This window comes from Mauremys reevesii, linkage group 15, assembly GCF_016161935.1.
Source record: "Mauremys reevesii isolate NIE-2019 linkage group 15, ASM1616193v1, whole genome shotgun sequence".
Lineage (NCBI taxonomy): Eukaryota > Metazoa > Chordata > Testudines > Geoemydidae > Mauremys > Mauremys reevesii.
The window spans coordinates 7,259,980-7,285,236 of NC_052637.1; the positions used below are offsets into that span (position 1 = coordinate 7,259,980).

General features: G+C 51.7%; 2 protein-coding genes across 3 annotated transcripts in view; both read right to left on the reverse strand.

Moving 5' to 3' along the window:
• LOC120383905 (zinc finger protein RFP-like) overlaps positions 1 to 25,257 on the reverse strand; it is a 51,163-nt gene that overhangs the window by 13,929 nt on the left and 11,977 nt on the right. Inside the window, exon 1 of one of the 2 annotated variants that reach the window (XM_039502224.1) lies at positions 1,520 to 1,987. The exons of the other annotated variant lie outside the window; for it this stretch is intronic. Coding sequence (XP_039358158.1) covers positions 1,520 to 1,930 — 411 coding nt within the window. The 5' untranslated portion in view covers positions 1,931 to 1,987. Of the gene's footprint in view, positions 1 to 1,519; positions 1,988 to 25,257 lie in introns of those variants that run through there. 2 annotated transcript variants of the gene reach the window in all.
• The window catches only part of LOC120383907 (zinc finger protein RFP-like), a 104,250-nt gene continuing 92,852 nt past the window's right edge, over positions 13,860 to 25,257 (reverse strand). The window contains exon 7 of the mRNA XM_039502228.1: positions 13,860 to 14,782. Coding sequence (XP_039358162.1) covers positions 14,247 to 14,782 — 536 coding nt within the window. The 3' untranslated portion in view covers positions 13,860 to 14,246. The remainder of the gene's footprint in view (positions 14,783 to 25,257) is intronic.

The following is a 25,257-nucleotide window of genomic DNA, read 5'->3' on the forward strand; positions in this document are numbered from 1 at the left end:
CCATTTTCCAGCAGTACAGGATAGGGTGTTCTGCTCCCATGCAATGACAGGGAGCCGAGCCACTTACAGGGAAGGGAGTTTTGGTAAGAGTGTTTAAAACACTTTTTAAAAAAAAGTGTATGTTAAACTCTGGAGCCTAATGAACACTTGGGAGAAAGGGACTCCTGGTTAAAAATCCAACACACTCACAAGGTTCATAAATATTGTGTTTGATTGGCATGGGGGCAAAGGAGCACTTCCGAGGTGCTCCGGTACTGAGACTTAACATGGTCCTGGGAATCAGCCTTTTTCTTCCTTTAATCTTTCTGTGGCACTAATACCGTCCACGTTGTCCTTAAAGCGAGAGGGGCAGACAGCACAGTGGATTCTGCCCCGAGTGGATTGCTCTGTCCAACAGGCGTTTTAAGGTTCCAATCCACTTGGGCTTCATGGGCCCTAGAATGTTGCATCAAGTTTGTGGTTCAAGTGGACGTATAAACCCAAAGCAAAACTCTGACGTATGCATGGGTGGGACGTGAATCACTGGCTCGGGGAGGCTAGATGCCAGTAAAGCCCCTTCTGCCCAAGTCCCCATCCCCACCAAAGCCCCCTCCCCACCCACTGTGACAGCTGGTCCCTCCGCCCCAGAGCACCAGGCAGGCAGCACAGGCCTCAGCGTCCCCAGCCCCAGGCAGCGACAACGCCAGCCCCAGGTGCCCAGAGTCCTGGGCTGCAGGCCAGCTGCCCACTAACCCCAGCCCAGTGCATGGGGGAAGAGATGCAGCTCGCTGCTGGGAATCAGGAGGGGTTTGGGGGTGGTGGGTGGGCAGGGCCACGCAGGGCTGTGCCTCCCCCGACTCCCCACTCGGCTGGTCATTTTGCTGCTTCTGAAGCATTCAGCAAGCCAGGGAAATTAACCATATTTTTTTAAGCAGAAATCTTTCAGTGCATCTTATACCTCAGAAAGTAACAGGAAACGAACCCACTGAGAGCGCTGCTGACAATGGTACGTTACTGCTGCTTCCAGGGAGCAGCCAGCGGTCATCAGATATGAAATGCTCCAGCCGGGCACTGCCAAGCACCGGCTCTGCCGAAACTCAGCCGTGCTGGGCGGTTTATAATGTGAGTGTAAAGCCCTGCCTGCCGGGAGCGGTGAGAGGCTGTGCGGTCTAGTGGCTAGAGAACTAGGATGGGTATTGAGAGGCCAGGGTTTCATTCCTGGTTCTGCTACTGAGCTGTTTTGTGAGCTTGGTCAAATCACTGCCCCTTCCGTGCCCCTCGTCCCTCTTTTTCGCTCGGCGGTGGAGTGGGGGGGCTCCGCCGGGGGCCCAATCGGCCGCCTTACCTCTGTCCACGTCCCCACTCCAGCCTCAGCCCTGGGGCCCCAGCTCTGGGGGGCGGCGGACAGGGGTCAGAGGGGTGTAGCTCAGCACCCCCACTTCAAAAACTGTCCCAGCGCCACTGCAGCCCCATCTGCTGTGGCCTGGGCTCCCCCCTGCCCCGCTCCCGCTCCCAGCCCCGTGCCCAGCCGTGGCCTAACCTTGTGCTCCCGGGCAGCCTCCTCTATGGGGACCACCCTGTGAGCGTGGTGAGCCTGGGACTCCCTGCAGATCACACAGATGAGAACTTGGTCCTGGTTACAGAAGAGTTTGAAAGGCTCCTGGTGCGCGTGGCACAAACCTCCTGCTGCTGCTGCGGGGACACTCAGCTGCTTGGCTATTTCTACCACGTTCCCCAGTTGCCTGTTCGGCCTCAGGGTCCCCTGGGGGAAGGTCTCTCTGCACTGAGGACAGGCGATGTCTGTGCCTGGTCTCGCCCAGCACTGGGTGATGCAGGCTTGGCAGAAATTGTGCCCACAGTCTATAGTCACTGGATCCGTGAAAAAACTCAGACAGATGGAGCAAGTAGCTTCGTCTCGGAGTCTTTTCAGAGGATTCCCTGCTGCAGCCATGGCTCCCTGCAGACCCTGTAACACGGTAAGTTTCGTTTCCGGCCAGACCCAGCAAGCAGCCTTGCAAAGCAGATTGCCCAGCTGGGAGCCAATCACGCTCTCCGGCGGGAAATTCTAAAACAAACAAACAACCCATCAACAGACACAACACACCAGAAGCTCCCCACCCCCACCCCCACCCCCCAGAAAAGCCCCCAAACAAGCAAGGTGCTACTTAAAGAAACGAATGGGCAATTACATACATAAAGAAGCCTTGGCAGCTTTCTTTTCTACATCACAGAATAAACACAGACTCAGATTGAGTTTTAAGGCCAAGACCCTTTCTGGGCCTCCTTTGTAAAGCACTTTGAGAGCTAGTGCAGGAAAACTAATCCCTAATAGTTAGAGATCATTTTAAGCCTTGACCAATTTATTCCTTCCAAACAATTTATTTGCATTAAATTAACTATTATAACTCTGGGGTTTCTAGTTATTCATATCAAATATCCAATCCCTTTTTTGAATCTTGCTAAATTACTGGCCTCAAAAACTCCATGTGGCAATGAGTTCCACAGTTTACTTACATATTTTATGTAAAAGTATTTCTTACTGGTTTTGAATTTGACCCGTTTCCATTTCATTGACTGTCCTCTTGTTTTTGTTTTATGAGATAGGCAGAAAAGACGATCCCAGTCTTCTCTGGCCCATTCATTATTTTATACACTTTTAGCCTCTCCCCTCTTAGTCATCTCCTTTCCAAGGTAAACAGTCCTGTTCTTTTGAATCTTTCTTACCAAAAGAGGTTTTCCAGGCCCCTCATCATTCTCGTTGCCCTTCTCTGAACCCTCTCTAATACTGCAATGTCCTTTTTCAAATGGTGTGACCAGTACTGCACACACTATTCTAGGTCGGTGGTTTTCAAACTTTTTTTCTGGCGACCCAGCTGAAGAAAATTGCCGATGCCTGTGACCCAACGGTGCTGGGGATGAGGGGTTTGGGATGTGGGATGGGCTCAGGGCTGGGGCAGAGGGTTAGGGTGAGGGTTGGAGGGTGGAGCTGTGAATGAAGGGTCCAGGGTATGGAAGGGGGCTCTGGGCTGGGGATTCAGGCTCTGGAGTGGGGCTGGGGATTCAGGCTCTGGAGTGGGGCTGAAGGCTTTGGGATGCAGTAGGGGGCTCTGGGTTTGGGGGGGCTTAGGGCTGGGGTGGGGTTGAGCAGTGCCTCAGGCTTACTTCCAGTGGCTCCCAATCACTGGCGCAGCTGGGTGCAGAGGCAGGCGTCTCGCCTGTTCTGGCACCATGGACCGTGATCCGCTCCAGAAGCGGCCAGCAGCAGGTCCAGCTCCTAGGCGGATGAACACAAGCAGTGCCGCGAGTTCTCGCCCACAGGCACTGCCCCCCAGCTCCCATAGGCCAGGAACCAGCCAGTGGGAATGTGGAGATGGTGCTTGGGGCAGGGCAATGCGTGGAGCCCCGTGTGCATCCTCCACTCCCTTCCGGGACACAGGTAGGGACTAGCCTGCCTTATCCGGGCAGCACTGCCAACGGGACTTTTAACGGCCTGGTTGGCGGTGCTGACCAGAGCCACCGTGACCCAGTCCTTTCCATTCCGCGACTCAGTTCTGGGTCACGACCCACGGTTTGAAAACCACTGCTCTAGGTGAAGGGAAAGGCTTGTGCTGGTAACTACCCAGTTCAGCTACACTGATATGAGCAAGGATTAGAACAGAGAGGATTGACACCGGATTAACTAACTCCAATTACAAATCAGTGTAAACGGCTGCACAGCAGGTCTCTCACGCATGTGAATACTACTCGAATTCAAACTGGAACAGGTGCAGAGAATGGCTATTAGGATGATCCGAGGAATGGAGAGCCTACCTTATGAGCAGAGACTCAAAGAGCTTGGCTTGTTTAGCCTAATCGAGGAGGGTATGATGGGTCCACCTATGATGGTGTGTGGCCCATCGGCGACTGCCAGTAGGAAAAATCCCCAATGGCCAGAGACGGGACATTAGATGAGGAGGGCCCTGAGTTACTACAGAGAATTCTTTCCTAGGTGTCTGGCTGGTGGGTTTTGCCCACATGCTCAGGGTCTAATTGATCCCCAGATTTGGGGTCGGGAAGGAATTTTCCCCTGGGTCAGACTGACAGAGACTCTCATGTGGGGGGGTTGTCACCTTCCTCTGCAGCATGGGGCACGACTCACTGCTGGTTTAAACTAGTGTCAATGTTGATTTCTCTGTAACTTGAAATCTTTAATTCATGATTTGAGGACTCCAATAGCTCAGCCAGAGGTTAGGGGCATGTTGCACTTGCAGGAGCAGGTGGGGAGGTCCTGTGGCCTGCGATGTGCAGGAGGTCAGACTAGATGACCACAAGGTCTCTTCTGACCTTAAAGTCTATCAGACACACTGCAGGGCCTTTACCTGTTCTGTTACATGGTCTCAGCCCCTGGCATGTGGCTAACAACCCGGGTCTCCTCCCAATGCCCCCCAAGGTCTCGGTTTCCCGCAGAGACACCCCTGACAGCTCCATCAACCTCTCCTGCCATGACAGGGGTTCTTACCTGCATCCCATCCACATCTCCTGGATGCGGGATGGAAAAGACATCCTGGCAGGGAAAGATTCCAGCGAGATCCTGCCCAACACTGACGGAACCTACTACACGCAGTCGTCCCTTGAGATTTCCCTACAGGAGGAGGACAGGCACCGCTATGCCTGCTGGGTAGAGCACAGCAGCCTCTCAGAGCCTGCACTCGTCTGGAGTAAGGGTGGGGTGAATAGGAGGGCTGGGGGGAGGGGGAGCCACAGCCCTCTAGGAATTTCAGGGATGGGGTGAGGCCCTGTAGCAGAAGGGGCGATATCTCTGCCCATCATCAGTGTGAACTGTTCTAGTCTGGGTATTTGTGTGACCCACAGAAATGGTCGCTCCCTCAGAGAATCTGATGTTCTGGCCATGGTGGTATCCAGTGACAGTGAGTTCCATAGGCTGATGACATTACAAGTGAAAGGCCCAGCTGCTGTGTGACGTGCAGGGCTGGCAGTGCCTGGCAGAGTGTCCAGCCTTTGTGCCCCATCCCTGTCCACCTCCTGGCTCAGACTTTCCTCTCCTCTGGAAGTCAGGTCTCTGCAGAGGCCCTTGGGGAGAGGTTCCAGGCAAAGGCCTGTGGCTGCCGCAGGAGGATGGACAGTGGGTGCTCGTCTAGGTGACTTGAGCTCTTCTCCATCCCACAGCCCCTGGGAAGAAGGCCCCCTGCCCCTCTGGGTCCTGGCCTCCATCGCCCTGGCTGTGCTGGTTCTGGCTGGAGCCGTAGGAGCCAGCGTTACCCTGTGGAGGAGAAAATCAGCAGGTGACAGCTGGTCCCTGCGGAGCTGGGATGCATGTTTGTGTGGGGAGGGGTGAGGGTGGAGGCTGGGGAATGGGGCAGCCCAGCCAGCCCAAAGGGGAATGGCTCCTCCCACCCCCAGCCCCAAGGAGAGGTGGGCAGGACCGATCACCGTAGCCTGGCCCTGCTGGGGGCACAGTGGGCTCTGTCGTTGGATGGGCGTCTTGTTGTGGGGGGTCACTGGGGTAGGGCTGGCCTGGGCGAGGTGCAGTCAGGGTCACGGGGAGCCTTGTGTCTGGGGAAGGGGGGGGGTGTCGGGTAACCATGGGGGAGGGGTTCCTCTGCTCCCTTGCACTGATCCTTATTCTCTGCTTGTGTTTCAGGCCCATGGAAACTGGGCTACGCTCTGGCAGCCGGTGAGTAAATCCGGGGTACGGGGCCCAGATGCCCCAGTGCATTATGGGGGGAGGGGAGCAGTGACTGGAGATGAGGACCAATGTCTGGTTACTCTGGGCCTGGCAATTCCTGGGCCTGTGGAAATCTGCGATGCTGTCCCCAGCCATCACCCTTCCCAGGCTCCCTGGGAATCTCTAACACACATGCTGACTTTGCTCAAAAGCCAGGGAACCCCAAAGAGCCGAAACAGCATCCAAAGATCACCCCTGAGAGCAAAGCTCAGCCAGTGTCCCAGCATACACTGGGCACCCCTTGGTGTGACTCTGGGGACGGGAGTGCAGACCTGCACCCGTAGGCCTGGGAGATGGTGCGTAGGGTTATTATGCTCTCTCATTGGAATGTGACATTGTGTGGCGTGGGGAAGAGATTGGCTGTTACCTGTGGAAGTAGGGAAAGAATTAACAAGGATTTGAAGGGGATTTTAATGCATGTCAGTCAGTTAGCAAAAGTCAGGCTAGTAGTTAGCAAGAGTTAGGCCACACTGTAACCCTAATGACGTACGATTTATAGAAGCGAGGATGGTGTGAGGCGAGAGGGAAAAAACTGTGTAAGAAGTTATTACGACCTTCCAACTAAAAACCAAATATGTAGACTGGCGTCTCCTAAAAATAAAAAAAATTAGATAGCAGGATGGCTTATGTATAAACAAAATGCAGTTGTTGCTCATTATTGTCTGTATTATTGCTTGTTATTGTCTGTAACAAAGGTATAAATGCTTGCTGTAATTGTTTACCTGTAGAGAGACCTGTCCAGGACTAGGGCAACCCTGTGTTCTAGGGCACTCCCTCCCTCTATTGTAATTACTAAAGAAATAATAAAGTATTTGATTTTGCTGCACCCAAAGAAAAAGCGAGAACTGAGTTTTTCTCTGACATACCTAATCAGCCATAACACTGGTCTACAATTTTTGAGAAGTCGTCTGCTTCAGAGATAAAATGTGCTATTTATTATGTATTTTGATGTGCTGAATTCAAATATGACAATTAAAACAACTGATTGGTTACTGTTTCTAAGTTATTTAAGTTTTTACATTTTATGTCTATGTATATTGTGTAGATAGTAGAGTTTTAATCATAAATTGTAAACCTAGGTCTTTTCATGTGTTTATGGTTCCTTTACATGATAATATTTCACCTGTCCTGTTTATGTAACACTTTAAAAATCAGCAAAAGGGTTATATAAATAAAAGTTATTATGAAACAAAAGGCAAAAAACTATTATGTACATAGTTTAGTCCTATTCAGTGTATACTCGGTGCTTCTTGGCTTGTCTCTTGTATTCATTAAATGGAGCATCTCTTGTCACTGTCCAGCAATTGTCTGCAAGCATTGATGGGCTCCATTTGCCCTGATAGCGTTTCTCCATTGTTGCAATGTCCTGGTGAAATCGCTCGCCTTGCTCGTCGCTCACTGCTCCGCAGTTCAGTGGAAAAAAATCTAGATGAGAGTGCAAAAAATATATCTTTAGTGACATGTTGCAACCAAGGCTTTTGTATGCCTTGAGGAGGTTTTCCACCAACAACCTGTAGTTGTCTGCCTTGTTGTTTCCGAGAAAATTTATTGCCACTAACTGGAAGGCTTTCCATGCCGTCTTTTCCTTGCCACGCAGTGCATGGTCAAATGCATCATCTCGAAGAAGTTCACGAATCTGAGGACCAACAAAGACACCTTTATCTTAGCTTCACTTAACCTTGGAAATTTTCCACGGAGGTACTTGAAAGCTGCTTGTGTTTTGTCAATGGCCTTGACAAAGTTCTTCATCAGGCCCAGCTTGATGCATAAGGGTGGTAACAAAATCTTCCTTGATTCAACAAGTGGTGGATGCTGAACACTTTTCCTCCCAGGCTCCAATGACTGTCGGAGTGGCCAATCTTTCTTGATGTAGTGGGAATCTCTTGCACGACTATCCCATTCGCAGAGAAAACAGCAGTACTTTGTGTATCCAGTCTGCAGACCAAGCAAGAGAGCAACAATCTTCAAATCGCCACAAAGCTGCCACTGATGTTGGTCATAGTTTATGCACCTCAAAAGTTGTTTCATGTTGTCATAGGTTTCCTTCATATGGACTGCATGACCAACTGGAATTGATGGCAAAACATTGCCATTATGCAGTAAAACAGCTTTAAGACTCATCTTCGATGAATCAATGAATAGTGTCCACTCATCTGGATCGTGAATGATGTTGAGGGCTACCATCACACCATCGATGTTGTTGCAGGCTACAAGATCACCTTCCATGAAGAAGAATGGGACAAGATCCTTTTGACAGTCACGGAACACGGAAACCCTAACATCACCTGCCAGGAGATTCCACTGCTGTAGTCTGGAGCCCAACAGCTCTGCCTTACTCTTGGGTAGTTCCAAATCCCTGACAAGGTCATTCAGTTCACCTTGTGTTATGAGGTGTGGTTCAGAGGAGGAGGATGGGAGAAAATGTGGGTCCTGTGACATTGATGGTTCAGGACCAGAAGTTTCATCCTCTTCCTCTTCCTCGTCTGACTCAAGTGAGAATGATTCTGGTGCATCAGGAACCGGCAGTCCTTCTCCGTGGGGTACTGGGCGTATAGCTGATGGAATGTTTGGATAATGCACAGTCCACTTTTTCTTCTTTGACATACCTTTCCCACCTGGAGGCACCATGCAGAAGTAACAATTGCTGGTATGATCTGTTGGGTCTCTCCAAATCATTGGCACTGCAAAAGGCATAGATTTCCTTTTCCTGTTCAACCACTGGCGAAGATTTGTTGCACAAGTGTCGCAGCATATGTGTGGGGCCCACCTCTTGTCCTGATCTCCAATTTTGCAGGCAAAATAAAGGTGAAAGGCTTTCTTAGCCATAGTGGTTATACTGAGCTTTTGTGATGCAAAAGTCACTTCACCACAAACATAGCAGAAGTTATCTGCACTGTTCACACAAGTACGAGGCATCTCTGCTCACTTTGGCTAAACAGAAAAACTAGAGCCAATCAACAATTTTAAGCATCATTTTCGTTCTCAGTGACCCAGAATTAGTAAAGTTTGACTACATTTATTTCAGAAGCATTTTGGCTGTAGAGCAGTGTAATTTGGGCAGGCTGCCTTCATGGAACCCACAGCTCTGACGGCAATTTTCCCTTCAACCAGAGACTCGTCTGACCCTCCCTCTATCAGCTCTTTGGCTGGGACCAAAATGTTTGGTGTCTGAGGTGAAGGATGCCCTGGGGCTGTGGTACTGCTAGCTACACAGATTTGCCACCTTCCCAGAGTGCTATGTGGTGCTTAGAAGGTGCCATTAATTTATTTGGGATGGTTTAAATCATCCTGTTACAGTTCTCAGGTTCATTCATGTTTTTTTTTCATTTTTATGTGGGTTTTTTTTTTTTTTTGATGCTTGGCTCGGTTATTGAGCTGGAAAGGTGGGTGGTTCGGCTGTTTGTTCCCCAGATGGAGCACACTCTGAGCCCCCTCCAAGGGCTGGTCCCTAGAACTTCCCCAGCATCCTCCAGGGCCAGGCACCAGAACTGGAACCTGCTTTCCATCAGTAACAGGGGATCCAGAGGCTGGCAGTGGGGCGGGGTGGTGGATACCAGCCAGGTCAAGCCAAAGGCCGACCAGTCCCCCCTTAATAAATCTGTACTCTTCACACCTCCAACCCCCTCAGTGAGTCACTGGCTTGTGCCCTGATGCTGGGGCATTTAAAGCTGTTCTATCTTTGAATCCCCGTGTACAGCTACTTGTTCTGAGTATCCTTGTTGAGTGAAAGGGCGGGTCCAGGGGTTAGGGTGCTAGGCCGGGAGACCTGGCTCTGCCATGCACTTCCAGAGTGACCCTAGGCTCCTCTGGTTATTTGTAGGGCGGGATTAACCCATCACTGCACCCTAGGCAACCCCACCCCAAGTCCAGCATCCCTTCTGTGATGAAGGCTGCCCACCGCCCCTCTCCTGGCCAGTGTAACACTACAAACTGCTGCCTGCACAATTTGCTACCTGTAGTGGTTACTGACATCACTAGTCTCTCTTCTACTGCCATGAAACAATTTGCTGCCTCTGCCTTGCCCCATCCTGTACTCCAGAGGCAGCATTCCCCTCACAATTTGCTACTTGTCACCTTTCCCCATCTCCTGGTCCCGGGGTAACAAATTGTGATGACAGGGGTTCCCCTATCCCAGTGGTGCTACCTCTACCTTTTCTCACGCTCTGGGCCAGGGGCAGCACATTATGACAGACTGTCACCATTTGCTAGGAGGGTGACATTTCTGTTTTAAATCTGGACACAAATAAAGTACCTTTGTGATTGGGGAAAGTGTTCTACAGCATTAAACTGTGTAAACCTCAGAATAAAAGTGTTGTTATTTATTAGTCTTGTTCCATTCTAGATTAGACCACAGAGTTTAATCTGATCAAGGTTTAATTCTTATAGAGTATTTCCTGGAACCCCCATCCCCCCCTCCAATATGGTATAAAGACTCCAGGGTGGTTGAAAATATTTACCAGAGCTCTGTCCAGACAGCTCCAGCTGAACTTAAGCCCTGAATCTGACAATCAATCCCCTGCTCGCCTGTCCCCCATTCTCGTCCTCAGGGTTCCCTGCGGTGGCCCATGACTCCAACTCCTCTGGTGTCCATGGGGCTCGGGGGTGGCACAGCATCACTGCAGAGGATAGCATGCAGCTTCTTGTAAAAGTGGCATCTCTGCAGAGCCGCACCAGAGCGACTGCTGGCCTCCCTCGCCTCCTGGTGCGCCTGGCGCAGCTCCGTGGCTTTCACCGGGCAGGGCTGTGGGAGCCTCTTGCAGCCCTTCTCCCCCATGCTCCGAGCCATCTGCTCATAGACACCCACCTTTCTAAGGCTGGATCGGAGCCGGGCCTGCACAGCCTCTTCTCCCCAGACCCAGGAGATCCACCTCCTGTGCAGTGCAGGCAGCAGAGCGTTGGGAGCCTGGAGCCGGCCTGCTCAGCTGGGCAGTTGCTAGGGGAGCTCTCCATGCAGAGCAAGCAGGAAACGGAATTTCAAAAATTACCAGTCCTGAAACAGGAGGGGCTTGTTCCTGTGTACCTGGCTGCTGGGCAGCAGAGTTCAAAACTGTGACCAGAGTGGGTCACAATGGGGCATTGTGGGACACCTCCTTGAGGCCACACAAGCTGATGTAGGCAATGTAGCATCTACACTGCTACTGCGTTGACCTAACTATGTTGACATAAGCGCCGCACCTCTCTTGGAGGTGGAGCTATTCAGTCGACCTAACAGTTGAGTTATGTCAGTGGGCGGAACACTGCAGTATGGACGCTGACATTATTAGATTGGTGTAAGCTGCCTGACTTCGACCTAACTCTGTAGTGTAGCCCAGGCCTTAGTTGCTTAAGGCCCTTTGTGAATCTGAGCCTTTCTTTTAAGTTTGCTCAAATCCTCTCTCTTTCCAGTTTTGTAAACTGGAGGCTTGTGTAAACAGTAGGGAGAATAGGACACCCAATGAAATCCATTTATTGACTCTCAGGGGCACAGTTTTAGGGTATGATCTCGGAGGCTAAAGAGAAAAGAAAGGGAAGATTTTCTCAGTGAAAGACTAATTGAACATGAAGATTGGGGTCTTGTTATCAGCATCATAAAGTGCCACTTGCCCCAATGAACCCTGATCTTTGTGAATCTTATGCTCAGGGTCACAGAGATCTGTAGGGAGGTGAGAGCCTGGAATTGGTTCCAGCACAACCTCATAGCCCAGATGCCCTCCTCAGGTTTCAGACAGAACCATCCCTCTCTTCACCGATGTTCTGGCCACACCAATGGTCCGGCTTTCCCCATTCCCCACCTCCTAGTAATGTTTCCCTGCCAGGAATCCTTCAGAGCCCAGTGCACACAGCACAATTTCATCTTTCAGAGTTGTTGGGTAGGTCCTGTAGTGTGTGTTCATATCTGACACTTTTCTGATCTGCAGACAGGTTAAAGTCAGGGTGAGCTGTTCCTGGATCCCATGCAACTTGCGCTGGGGACACAAACACCATATGCAGTAAACACTGGGCTTTCCCCACACCCTGGAAGAGACTCACATTTCCTGAGCTGGAGTCAGTCCATTGTTAAAGTTACAGCCCCTGCAGGCGATGGTAAGAATTGTAACCCAGCATGCCCTAGGAGTGGTGTGAAATTCACAGGCAAAAGTTTGACTAAATGCCGGAGCTAATTTTGTCAATCTCTAGTGTCAGCTACAGCTCAGAAAATCCCCATTAGGATGCTGGCATTTTTAAAAGACAAACTCATTAGAAAGCCAGGAGAGAAGACAGAACAGTTACACCAGCCAGGCCTCAGTGAGCGCTGTGTGGGTAGATGCAAAATCATTAGTTCATCCATCTGCAGAGCAGCCTTAGAAGGACCAGGCAATAGTGTTATGGTGACAGCACAGGGCACCAAGACATAGCTCTGCAGGCCCAAATAAACTTGTTAAGGCCAATCTGTGAACAGGAGTTTCCTGGGCTCATCTTCCTTTCCCCTGCTCTGCTCACATCTGACCTGGTTCTCTCTGGATTCCCTTCAGGGAGGCACCTGAGAAAGATTCAGCTGTCCCCAAACCCCTTCTTCTGGGGAGAAACAAAGTGAGTGTCAAAGCCTTGGGGTTGGGACCAAGTAAAGATGTTTCTCTCCGGCTGGTCTGTTTCAGTTTAACAACTCACTGGCTGAAAGTCCATTGGGAAGCTGCTCAGGGGGCTGTGTGAAATGCGCTGGGATCCCAGCCTGGTTCCCGGGGTGTAGGTGCTCCATCATACACCGAGGTAACCAGCAAAGTCTGGACTGATCGTGCCCCTCCACGTGAGGCTCAGCAGAAAGGCCATGGACTCAATGGATCATGCGGACAGAGCTTCTCCCTGACCTTTAGAGAGAGATTCATCCTAGGTCAGGGCAGAGAACCAATGGCCCAGGACAGTGTGTGCGAGGGGAGCTGGTACGGGGACCCCTGCATTGTACAGGGTAAGAGGTTACACAGTATCTCCCAGCCCCCTTGTCTAGCTCAGCTGCAGGAGGGGGCATCTTGGGACAGACTGAGGGGGCCTGGGAGAAGCAGCTGCCTGGGCCCAGAACAGGAAATGTAACCATGGTGGGAAAAGAGCCGTGACTGGATCTCCACTGGGGATGTGGCTGGTTACAAGGACGGCTCTGCAATGGGATACAATGTTCCAACACGCTGTAATTTCCCTTCCTTGCTACTCTGAATCAAGGCCACATGAAGATCGTCCAAAATTAGTCTGGCCAAGCACAACACTGCAGTGTCCCCTTTCTGACATACCCCAGAGCGCCCTCCCCTCACTTCCCAACAGGGGGTGACTGTGAACCTGGAACCCCTGCCCAAGACAAACTTGTTTCTTGATCTCCAGGCAAGTCAAAGGAGGTTGGTCCTGCCCTGGAAGAGCCCAGCTAGCTTACAGAGGGGGAAACTGAGGTACAGAGTCTGTGTCATGCATTGAGCCTGCCCATTCTCATCAGACACCCCCGTCTCATCTGATTCTCTGTTGTCAGCGCTGTGTGTCTGCGCCATGCACAGAGCGTGCCTGCTCCCACCCATCCTGGCACCGTGTGTCTCTACCGTGTACTAGGCATGACTGTTTGCAGCTCCCCTCCCCAGTCAGTGATATGTCTGTGTCATGCCCCAACTCTGCACGTTCTCAGCGCAGGGTGTCTGCCATGCCCCAAGTCAGCCAGATCAGCTCTCCCAGCCCGCTCAGTGCTGTGTGCCTGGGACATGCATGAAGCCGAGCTCTTCTCAGCTACCTCCCCTGCCCCCAGTCTCAGGGCTGTGCTTGTTCCATGTCCTGAATCTGCCTGTTCTCAGCTGTCAACCCAGCCAGAGACCTAGCATTAAGGTGTACATTTCTAACAGTGAGAGTAAGTAAGCACTAGCGCTTCTCCCATTGACATAGCTACTGCCTCTCAGAGAGGCGGATTAACTACACTGATGGGAGCAGCTCTTCTGTCGGTGTAGGAGCGTCTTTACTTAAGCATTACAGTGGTGCAGCAGTGTCGGTGCAGTATTTTAAGTGTAGACCTGCCCTAAGACAGGCAGGCTCTGCTGTGACCCTGGGAGTGGCTCCTGTTGTCTGCTGGTTGGTCAGTTCGTGTGTGTCTGGAGGATCCCAGAGTTACAGAGACAGGCATGTAACAGGGTCGAGAAACTCCTGTCACCAGTAAAAAGGCGGGGCAAGTCAGTCTTGTTCCCCTCACCATTTTATTGTGAGTCTTGCAGCAGTCGGTGTTTTTCTTACAGTCCCAGCTGCTGGAGTGGATAGATTTGCAGGAGCTCAGATTATATTACAGATACATTTCCAGCCTTCATGTTTGTGTAGCAAAGACTGGAAACAAGAACACGCTGAAAGCTGGGAAGCCAGAAAGCAAAGAAAAATAACATAATATATAAAAAGATGTTTAAACCAATCCATGATTGTGGGGGGCCTGACACAGTTTTTGAATGCTGGAAGCTGGCAAGTCTGTGATTTGAATGGCAAATTGTGACAGCTGTAATGTATATATTACCCATGTCTTTGGTCTACTTTAGATATCTCATATTGAATAATCCCTGCTGCTCTGTCACAGGTCTTAATTGTATGCCTGCCAGCGATCATATATGTTCCTACTCAGAAATTCTACACGCCGGCTCCCAAAGAAGGGGATGATCTTCCCTGTGAAAGAGGATGTGAAAGTAAAGATTGGCTCTCTGCCAGAAGATGTAATGTCATAAAATGTAACTTTCTCCCCTTCATAATCCAGATAAACCCCAACGTTACTGGGGCTACGATGTAGGTCCAGAGCAGTTTTAGGGGAGGTGAGGGCCCAGTACTCATTCCCTGTACTCTGCAAAGCCCAGATCCCCTCCTCTGGTGTACAGCTTATCGCTCCCTCACGTATCACAGACTTTTTGGCAATGCCCCAAACCCAAAAATCTTTGTTCCCAACCTCCACTTCCCAGTAACATCTCCCTGAGGTGAAGCCCGTATAACCCAGCACACAGGGAGCAGGGTAAAACGTGTTCTGTGGCACTAAATATCCCGTGTCTTGGTATTTCTGTATCAGACTCTCATCTGTGGACAGGACGGGACAGGGAATTGCCAGGTCTGGATCCGGAGCGGCCTGCACTGCAAGAGAGGAGAGAGGGACAGAAGGAGAATGTTAAGGTCTGTCCTCACTGCAGAGTTAACCCATGCGCTTAGTCAGCTGCTAACTCTAATGCCTTCTTGTAGAGATGCATGAACACCTCATCTGAGTTCAGGGGTGCTTTCCACCCAGCACAGGCACTGACTGTCTGCACTCACCGGCAGGTCCTGCTGATTAGCTCCTCCCCCTCTCTCCACAGCACCTCCCACCGATCAGCTCCTCCCCCTCCCTCCCAGCACCTTTCTCCTGCCACGGATCCGTTGTTCAGAGGTGGCCAGGAGGTTCGGGGGTGAGAGAGAGGAGTAGGGGCAGGAAGAGGCGTGGGGAGGGAGCAGAATGGAGCAGGGCAGCAAGAGATGGGGTAGGGGTGGGGGCTCGGGGGCAGGGCCTGGGGCAGAGCAAGGATCAAGAGCCCCCCTGGGAACTGGGGAAGTCGGTGCCTCTGTGCAGGCTAAACCGCTCCAGTGCTGAGAGTCAGAGAGTCTGAGGCCAGAAGGGAACCAGGTCATCTAATCTGACCCCCGTATAGCACAGGCCACCAACCCCACCCAGCACCCACCTAACCCAACCCCCAACATTAGCCCAAAGCATGACAGCCTACAGCAGACTGGACTATTTATGTGCCACAGGCAGAGAAGAGGAGACACCGAGGTACCAGTGCCCGAGGCCCCACAATGCAGGGAAATAATTCAGTGGGATACCCTCAGATAATCCTCTTACATCACCCACATCCACATGCTGCAGAGGAAGGTGAAAACCCTCCCCCACATTGTCAGTGCCAGCCTGATCTGAGGGAAAATAGCCCTCCAGGGCCTTTCCACAATTCCCCTGTGAAAGACAGACCGGGTACCCCACGAATCACTGGGAAAGAAACACAGAATAGCTCAGCTTACGGTGGCTCCATCAGCCATGGGATGTGCTGTTGGGATCAAGGAGACGCGGAGTCAAGAGGTTTGTTAAGCAGGCGTCCCGAGCTCTCTTGAGCTGGGTTTTTATTAGTAATTAGATCAAAGAGCATGAGATCATGGTTACTTGTAACATATTGATTGGTTCCCCCACAACCATCTCCCCTTGTGCAATATATCATGAATGGTGAAGAGACTACGTGAGCTATTAGAGGGGCTACGTGCGCTATTGCCTAGTCTATGCTTAATCAATAACCTGAGCATTGCTTTACCTTAAGCCAGGAGTAAATGTAATAAACACGTGTGTGGTTTGCCAGCACAGCATGTTTCACTACATCTCCCCCTTTTTGTTTTAGCCGCAGGAGAGCAGTTTTTAATGTGCGATTAGCTCGTTGTACAATGGCTTGTCCTTGGGAATTGTATGGGATGCCAAAGGTGTGCTTGATTCCCCATCGCGTGCAGAACGCTGCCATTGCTGAAGAGCAAACATTCCAGACAATGGGACGAGTGTGTTTTTGTGTGTGTGTGGTAAATACATCCACTCGACGATAAATTCTCTCTCACTTGTATGTTGAAGTAATGCCCCCATGAATTGCTTAGTGTCCCCAAGAATGATTAAGGACGGGGGCACGTCAGGTACTGCTCTATCTACCCATCTGTCTGCCATGGCTTCGTTGACCTTATGCACTACCTCCTGTTGTTCGTTTGTTAGTGATATTATGTCTCCCGGTTGCTTTCCTAATTTTAGGGCATTAAACAGTGGAGTTAGCATAGATGTGGGAATCTTGTAATACGGTCTTATCCAATTTATGGATCCCAGAATTTGCTGTAGTACTACATATGTTAATTTTTTTGGCAAGGTAAGTTTTGGAAGTATGGGCATGGAGTATGCTGCAAGCATTTTATGACCTAAATATTGAAAAGGTTCGGCTTCCTGTATTTTTTCCAGGGCTACTACCAGACCCGATTGACTTAAGATATCAGTTAACTCACTTTTCCATGTGGTGGGTAGGGGCCTACCGGCTATTAAGATATCATTCATATAATGGTATACAAGTAGCTTTTTGAATTTATTTCTGAAAGGCTGAAGAGCAGTATTTACAAAATACTGACACATGGTAGGGCTATTTAACATGCCCTGGGGTAACACTTTCCAATGATAACGTGTTGTGGGTTGGGCGTTGTTCAGGACTGGCACTGTGAATGCAAAATACTTTCTATCCTTTTCCTGTAACGGTATTGTAAAGAAACAATCCTTTAAATCAATTATTGCTACCTGGTAGTCATAAGGGATTAAATTTGGATTGGGGAGGCCACACTGCAGGGGGCCCATAGGTTCTAGTATTTTATTAATTTCCCTCAAATCGTGAAGGAGCCTCCATTTTCCTGATTTTTTCTTAATTACAAAAACAGGAGTATTGTACGGGCTTGCAGTATGCTCAATGTGTCCATCTTTTAATTGTTGCTCAACTAATTGCTGCAAAGCTTCTAATTTTTCTTTAGGTAATGGCCATTGTTCTACCCAGACTGGTTTATCAGTTTTCCACTGTAACGGAAGAGCCTGAGGCTTACTCATCTTCCAAAACCAGTTTTGCCCCTATCTGTTCTAACAAATCTCTTCCCCAAATGTTAAACTGTAAAGGCAATATGCAGGGTTGAATATATGCTATTATGGGGCCTTGTTCCTGGGATTTTACCGGTAACCATTGAGAGCTCTTTTTAGATGCTTGGCTTCCTCCTACCCCGAATACCGCAGGGGCTATCTCAGAAGGCCATTGAGGTTCCCAATCCTTTTCAGCTATGACAGAAACATCCGCCCCTGTGTCCAACAAACCGGTCAGCCACTTACCTTGGAGGTTATACTTACGTTGAGGTTTGTGCAGGGATATTCGGTGTACCAACGCCGCCACCTGTGGGTGAAAGGAAGAGTCGCTGTCGCCTTCAGTACGGGTGGATCCGAAACCTCCTGTACGTGTTACCTGTGATTTTTCTCCAGGGAGCTCATATGGCAACAGTATCAGTTGTGCCCAGGAGTCCCCTCGTCTTAAAGTAAAAGGCAGGTGACTCCAATACTGAACATATATTTTTTCCTGATAATCAGCATCAATTACTCCTGGAACTACCATAATTCCTTGTTTACTTGCTGATGACCGAGGGAGTATAATGCCCACCGTCCCTTCAGGAAGGGGCCCTTTTAGTTGAGTAGGCATTAAAAGAACTTCCCCCGGTAAGAACGAGGATTTTTCTTCTTGATTATACAAGTCTATTCCAGCACTGCCGGTCGTTGCCGGTTGCGCTTTAATCAATTCTTCCGCCCCCGTTGTGTTTCCGGGGCCCGGGAGGGCCCGATCACTGGTTTCCCTGCCCCAGTCCTGATCGACATTGATTTGCCCAATGATACCCCTTGTTGCATTTAGGACATTTTCTGGAGGGCCTACCCCCTTCCTGGGGTTTTCCTTTATGTGCTCCCCCTCCGGGTGCCCTACACTGGCTTTTAAAGTGTCCCGGTTTTTTGCAATTAAAACAATTTCCTGCTGGTTTATTACCTTGTCTTATAGCCCCCGCCAAAAGAGCCATAGCATGGGTTTGACTACCGACATCCGCGCAAGCCTGAATCATGTCCGCTAAAGTGTACGAGGGGCGATGTATTATAGATTGCAGTACCTTCTTGCAATCGGCATTAGCCTGCTCATAGGCCAGTCGCTGTAAAAGCTCTGTCTGTGCCTCCTCGTTATCGACCTGCCGCTGTACTGCTTCCTTGAGCCTATCTATGAACTGCGGATACGGCTCTGTAGGCTGCTGCCGGGTGGCTGTGAAAGACCTAGTCGGTTTCCCACTTACGGGAACCCTTCTGAAAGCTCTCATAACACTAAGTTTAGTACGAATATATGCATCTGGGTCTAACTCCAACTGTCCCTCTATAGTGCTAAATTGGCCTGCTCCATAAATCTGGTCAGGCGTGGCAGCTGGGGTTGAGTATCCCACAGCAGCTAACCTAAACTCACTGTCCCACACCATATACTGGGCGGGGGTCAGCACCATACGAAATAAGTCTTTCCAATCTTGTGGAGCCATAATATAGCCATTTCCAATTCCTTCTAAGATGCCTGCCACGAAATTAGACCTGATGCCTGTCTCCGTGATAGCTTTTCTCACCTCCCTCAGTACTGTATACGGTAGCGCCGTCCACTCTCTGGTGGCATTGCCCTGTGCATCGACTCCTGCCGCTATAGGCATTAACATGGGCAACTCCCCTTCCCACTGATGTTCTTCCTCCAAACTCAATTCCCCCGTCTCACGCGCCAACGCAACCGCCGCCCGGACGCAGCCCCCACGATTCCCCCGGAAACAAGGCTGATCAGTTCCTTTATCAACGGGGGGATCCGAGGGCCGCTGCCCCGTATCCGACACCGCAGGCGCTGGTGGTAACACCCGCGGGTACGGAGGCGGTGTCGTCAGCGCGAGAAGCGGGGCGGCAGTGAGAGACGCCTGTGGCCCCAGTTTTCCCACTGCCTCAGTACAGCGCTGCCACATGAGCAGGTGCTGTACTGCTGCTCTCGGTTTCTCAAAGAGCTGTGTTCCTATCTTTTGCCAATCTTCTTGCTGCAGGGACCCCTCTTCGGGATACCAGGGGCATTGACATTCTATTTCCTTAACAAAATCCTCTACATGCCGCAGCGTAACCGCTGGGCAACCGCTCCCCTCAATGAGCTTAAATAATTCCTTAGCATGAGCCTTTTGTGGCACTGATAAATCGCTCCCCATACTCACGAGTGGCTGTTTCCAGCGGGTGCACCTAGACTATTCCAGTCGGATGAGCAGGGGTCCTCGGGATCCGGTGAATCACGTCGGGGTCACCAGATGTTGGGATCAAGGAGACGCGGAGTCAAGAGGTTTGTTAAGCAGGCGTCCCGAGCTCTCTTGAGCTGGGTTTTTATTAGTAATTAGATCAAAGAGCATGAGATCATGGTTACTTGTAACATATTGATTGGTTCCCCCACAGCCATCTCCCCTTGTGCAATATATCATGAATGGTGAAGAGACTACGTGAGCTATTAGAGGGGCTACGTGCGCTATTGCCTAGTCTATGCTTAATCAATAACCTGAGCATTGCTTTACCTTAAGCCAGGAGTAAATGTAATAAACACGTGTGTGGTTTGCCAGCACAGCATGTTTCACTACAATGTGCTCTGAGAAGTCCCAGAGACTCAGCAGCACCAGTGAGGACACAGTAAGTGAGGTCAGGCTCAGCAGCATGGCTCCCCACACCCCGCCCAGGCTCACCTGGGTGCCGATCCCCAGGGTTCACTCTGCAGTGCAGACAGACCCTTCCAGGCAGAGCTCAGCCCTGGGGGAGGCGAGGACCATTTCTCATGCTCCCCAGTAGCCCCAGGCTGGCTAGGGTGGGCCCTGAGAGTCAGTCCTGGGGAGCTGCCTGTTGGCTGAAGCTGAGCAGGAAATTCCCTGTTGTTCCCGCCAGGCATCTAAGAGGTACTGTTCGGGGGAGGGTGACAAACCGGGATTTTTTTGTAATTTTTTTTAGGAAGCCTGTATGTGCCTCAGTTTCCCTATATCCAGTGGGTGAAAAGGGAGTGTTTGCTCTCGGGACAGGCTAAGCTGCCCACGTCGCTGTCTGCGGCCTGAGGTCCTCAGAAGACAATGGCAAGTCCAATTGCACTGGGAATTAGACTTCTCGGTGGCACTAAATGTCCACACCACAGGGATATGTAAAGTCCATCCAGTGCACTACACTCACTTTGGGGAGGGAGCATGGTCTAGAGGTTAGAAGCCAGGACTCCTGGGCTCTATTCCTCACTCCGCTACTGACTTGCTGTGTGACCTCAGGCATGTCCCTTCCTCTCGCTGCATTCCAGCTTCCCTTTTTGTCAAATGGGCATAAAAGATGCCAGGTATTCAGATGCTGTTGCTGGGGGCCATAAAAGGACACAGATAGGTGACTATGAGATCAGAAGAGAACCCCTTCCCCAGCCTCCAGTGGTGCTCATGGGACAAGGAGGGGGACACAACACGGTTGTGGTGTTCAGTGATCCTGCTGGGAGCATGGTGCTTGAATGAAACCCTCTTTATCCAGGGTTCTGTATCACAGAGCTTCTGCCATGCTCCTCCTTCCTGTCTGGGAAGCCAAACCACTGAAAGGTACAGTTCCCAGTACCACAGGGAGCACCAACCCCCAGGGAGAGACAATGCTCCTTGAACTGAGGGACCTATCTTCATTGAATTTATCCACCAATGGTTATTAGTATCCTGTCTTCCGACACTGGCCAGTACTAGGTGCCACAGAGGGAATGAAGAGAACAGATAATGATCAAGTGATCTATCCCCTGTCACCCATTCCCAGCTTCTGGCAAACAGAGGCTAGAGACACCATCCCCGCCCATCCTGGCTAACAGCCATTCATGGACCTGTCCTCCAGAAATTTATTTAGTTCAAAAAAGAAGTCTTGTTAGAGGCCTTGGCCTTCACAACATCCTCTGGCAAGGAGTTCCACAGGTTGACTATCCTTTTGTTTGCTTTAAACCTGCTACCTATTAATTTCATTTGGTGACCCCTAGTAATTATGTTATGAGAAGAAGTACATAACACTTCCTTATTTACTTTCTACACATCACTCATGATTTTATAGACCTCTGTCAAATCCCCCCTTAGTCCTCTCTTTTCCAAGCTGAAAAGTCCCAATCTTATTAATCTCTCCTCATACGGCAGCTGTCCCATACCCCTAATTGTTTTGGTTGCCCTTTTCTGAACCTTTTCCAATATATCTTTTTTGAGATGAGGCAACCACATCTGCACACAGTATTCAAGAGCTGGGAGTACCATGGATTTATAGAGAGGCAATATGATATTTTCTGTCTATTATCTATCCCTTTCCTAATGATTCCCAACATTCTGTTTGCTTTTTTGACTGCCGTTGCAGTCCTGATTCAGTACTGGCTTGAGAATGGTCTCCCCCAAAGGACCGTCCACCAGCTGGGGATGGATGGAGCCCAGCACATGAGTCCATGTCCTGACACTAGGGGAGGAGAGAAGTATAGCACAGGAGCTGGTGGGAGACGCTTTCTTAACTCTTTATTTCCCAGTTTTCAGAGGTTGAAATACCGGTTGCTGAAGACCAGGTGGCCGCTCGACAGATGTCCTGGATCGGAACGTTGGCCAGGAAGGCAACCGATGAAGCGTGCGCCCTTGTCGAGTGAGCGGTGAGGCGGCATGGCGGCACGCGAGCAAGCTCGTAACAGGTCCGAATACATGCAGTGACCCAGGACGAAATTCTCTGGGAGGAGACCGGCTCACCCTTCATGCGGTCGGCGACGGCGACAAACAACTGGGTCGAACGCCGGAAAGGCTTCGTCCGCTCGATGTAAAAGGCAAGCGCCCTGCGGACGTCCAGGGTGTGAAGCTGTTGTTCCCGAGGCGAGGCATGCGGCTTCGGGAAGAAGACCGGGAGGAAGATCTCCTGGTTGAGGTGGAAGGCCGATACCACCTTAGGGAGGAAGGCCGGATGAGGCCGAAGCTGTACCTTGTCTGCATGGAAGACGGTGTAAGGTGGGCCCACCATTAGTGCTCGAAGCTCAGAAACTCGTCTCGCGGATGTGATGGCGACGAGGAAAGCCGTCTTCCAGGAGAGGTAGAGTAGTGAACACATGGCCAAGGGCTCGAAGGGGGGACCCATCAGTTTGGCCAGGACGAGGTTCAAATCCCAGGTCGGGGCAGGACGCCGCACCGGCGGGTACAAGCGGTCCAAGCCTTTAAGGAAGCGGGAAACCATCTGGTTGGAGAAGATGGACCGACCTTCCAGCGATGGACGAAAGGCGGACACTGCTGCCGGGTGAACCTTCAATGAGGAGACTGCAAGACCTTGCTCCTTAAGGTACCAAAGGTAGTCGAGGATGGTAGTTACCGGAACTACGAATGGATTCAGAGATCGCTGATCGCACCAAAGCGCGAACCTCTTCCACTTCGCGAGGTAAGTGGAGCGAGTGGAAGGCTTTCGACTTTCAAGGAGGACTTGCTGAACTGCCGCGGAACAGCCCCTCTCTGCGTGGGTCAACCACTCAGGTACCAAGCTGTAAGATGGAGGGACTGCAGGTTCGGATGGCGGAGTCTGCCGAAGTCCTGGGTGATGAGGTCCGGCCACGACGGGAGGGGGAGGGGGTCCCGAACGGAGAGCTTGAGCAGCAGGGTGTACCAGTGCTGCCTCGGCCAGGCCGGCGCTATGAGAATGACGCGGGCTCTGTCCCTCCGAAGCTTCAGGAGCACTCGGTGCACGAGCGGAAATGGAGGGAAGGCGTAGAGGAGGCGATCCATCCAGGTGTAGAGGAAGGCGTCGGACAGGGAGCCTGGTGAGCGACCCTGGAATGAACAAAACCGGTGGCACTTCCTGTTCTCCCTGGAGGCGAATAGGTCTATCTGGGGAAACCCCCACCTCCGGAAGATTGTGTGGGTGACATCTGGACGGAGGGACCACTCGTGTGAGAGGAACGACCTGCTGAGCCGGTCGGCCAGCGTGTTCTGCACTCCCGGAAGAAAGGACGCTTGTAGGTGAATGGAGTGGGTCACGCAGAAGTCCCACAGGAGCATCGCCTCCCTGCAGAGGGGGGAAGAGCGCGCTCCGCCCTGCTTGTTCACGTAGAACATTGCTGTCGTATTGTCCGTGAATACTGTCACACATCGGCCTTGCAGATGGGGGCAGAAAGTTTGGCAGGCTAGACGGATCGCTCACAGCTCGCGGACATTGATATGCAGGGCGAGCTCCTGGGACCAAGACCAGAGGCCTTGGGTGTGGAGATCGCCCAGGTGGGCCCCCCAACCGAGTGCCGAGGCGTCCGTGGTGAGCGTGGCGGACGGGCGCGGAGGGTGGAACGGGATCCCGGCACACACGATCTCTGGGTCGAGCCACCATCGGAGGGACTCGAGGGTCGCTCTGGAGACCGTCACCACCATCTCGATCGGGTCTCGATGCGGCCGGTACACCGACGCCAGCCAGGACTGGAACGGGCGGAGGTGGAGCCGCGCGTAAGCGGTCACATACGTGCAAGCCGCCATGTGGACCAGGAGGCGGTGGCAGGAGCGCACCGTCGTGGTCGGGAAGGTGACTAGGTCCATGATGAGGTGACCATCGTTTGATGGCGGCGCGAGGAGGCATGCCCTGGCTATGGTGGAGTCGAGGACCGCTCCGATGAACTCCACGCGCTGAGAAGGGATCAAAGTGGACTTCGGCGTTGATGAGGAGGCCGAGCCACGGAAGAGGGACCGGATCTCTGCCATCTGGCCCATCACGAGTTGTCGAGATTGTCCGCCAACCAGCCAGTCGTCTGATACGGGTACACGTGGATCTGACGACGGCGGAGGGCTGCGGCGACCACCGCCATGCATTTGGTAAAGACCCTCGGTGCGGTGGAGAGACCGAATGGCAACACAGCAAACTGGTAGTGGGCGTTGCCGACCACAAATCGGAGGTAACGTCGATGAGGAGGATAGATGGCGACATGGAAGTAAGCGTCCTTCATGTCGAGGCGGCAAACCAATCTCCCGGATCCAGGGAGGGAATGATGGTCCCCAAGGTGACCATACGAAACTTGGGCTTGAGCAGGAACTTGTTCAGCTCGCGAAGGTCCAGGATAGGACGTAGCCCGCCTTTCGCTTTGGGGATAAGGAAATAACGGGAGTAGAATCCCCTGCCCCGCCTGTCTTGAGGCACTGCTTCTATGGCACCCACGCTCAACAGAGTCTGGACCTCTTGTAAGAGGACTTGCTCGTGAGAGGGGTCCCTGAAGAGGGACAGGGAGGGTGGGTGGGAAGGCGGAGGCGAAACAAATTGGAGGCGGTATCCCGACTGGACTGTTTGCAGCACCCAGTTGTCCGATGTCAAGTGGGACCACACCGAAAAGAAATGGGAAAGGTGGTTGTAAAATAATGGGGAAGGATCCGGTAGGGAGAGAGATGGGCCGTCCTCGAGCGTCCCATCAAAAAGCGGACTTGGCCCCCTGGGGAGCCTTGGACGAGGCCTGCCCCTGGTTCCGCCGATTGCCCGACGGGCGACGGCGGTTCTGGGCCGGTTGCCGGCTAGCATACGGCCGATAGCGCTGTTGGTAGCGGGAGGGTTGCGGCCGGAAGGGTCTGCGTTGTGTCGCCGGCGTGTGCATCCCGAGCGTACAGATGGCGATGCGACCGTCCTTCAGGGTCTGGATCCGAGAATCCGTCTTTTCGGAAAACAGACCCTGGGTGTCGAAAGGGAGGTCCTGGAGAGTATACTGCACCTCCGACGGCAGGGTGGAGGATTGCAGCCAGGAGATGCGCCGCATCGTCACGCCGGATGCCAAGGTCCGAGCCCCGGAGTCCACGGCATCGAGGGCGGCCGTGATAGAGGACCTGGAGGACTTTTTTCCCTCCTCCAACAAGGCCGAGAACTCCTGGCGAGATGTTGATGGCAGGAGCTCCGTGAACTTCGCCAGGGACGTCAGGATGTCAAAGACGTACCTGGCGAGAAGGACCATAATGTTCGCAATCCGCATTTGTAAGCCCCCTGCGGAGTA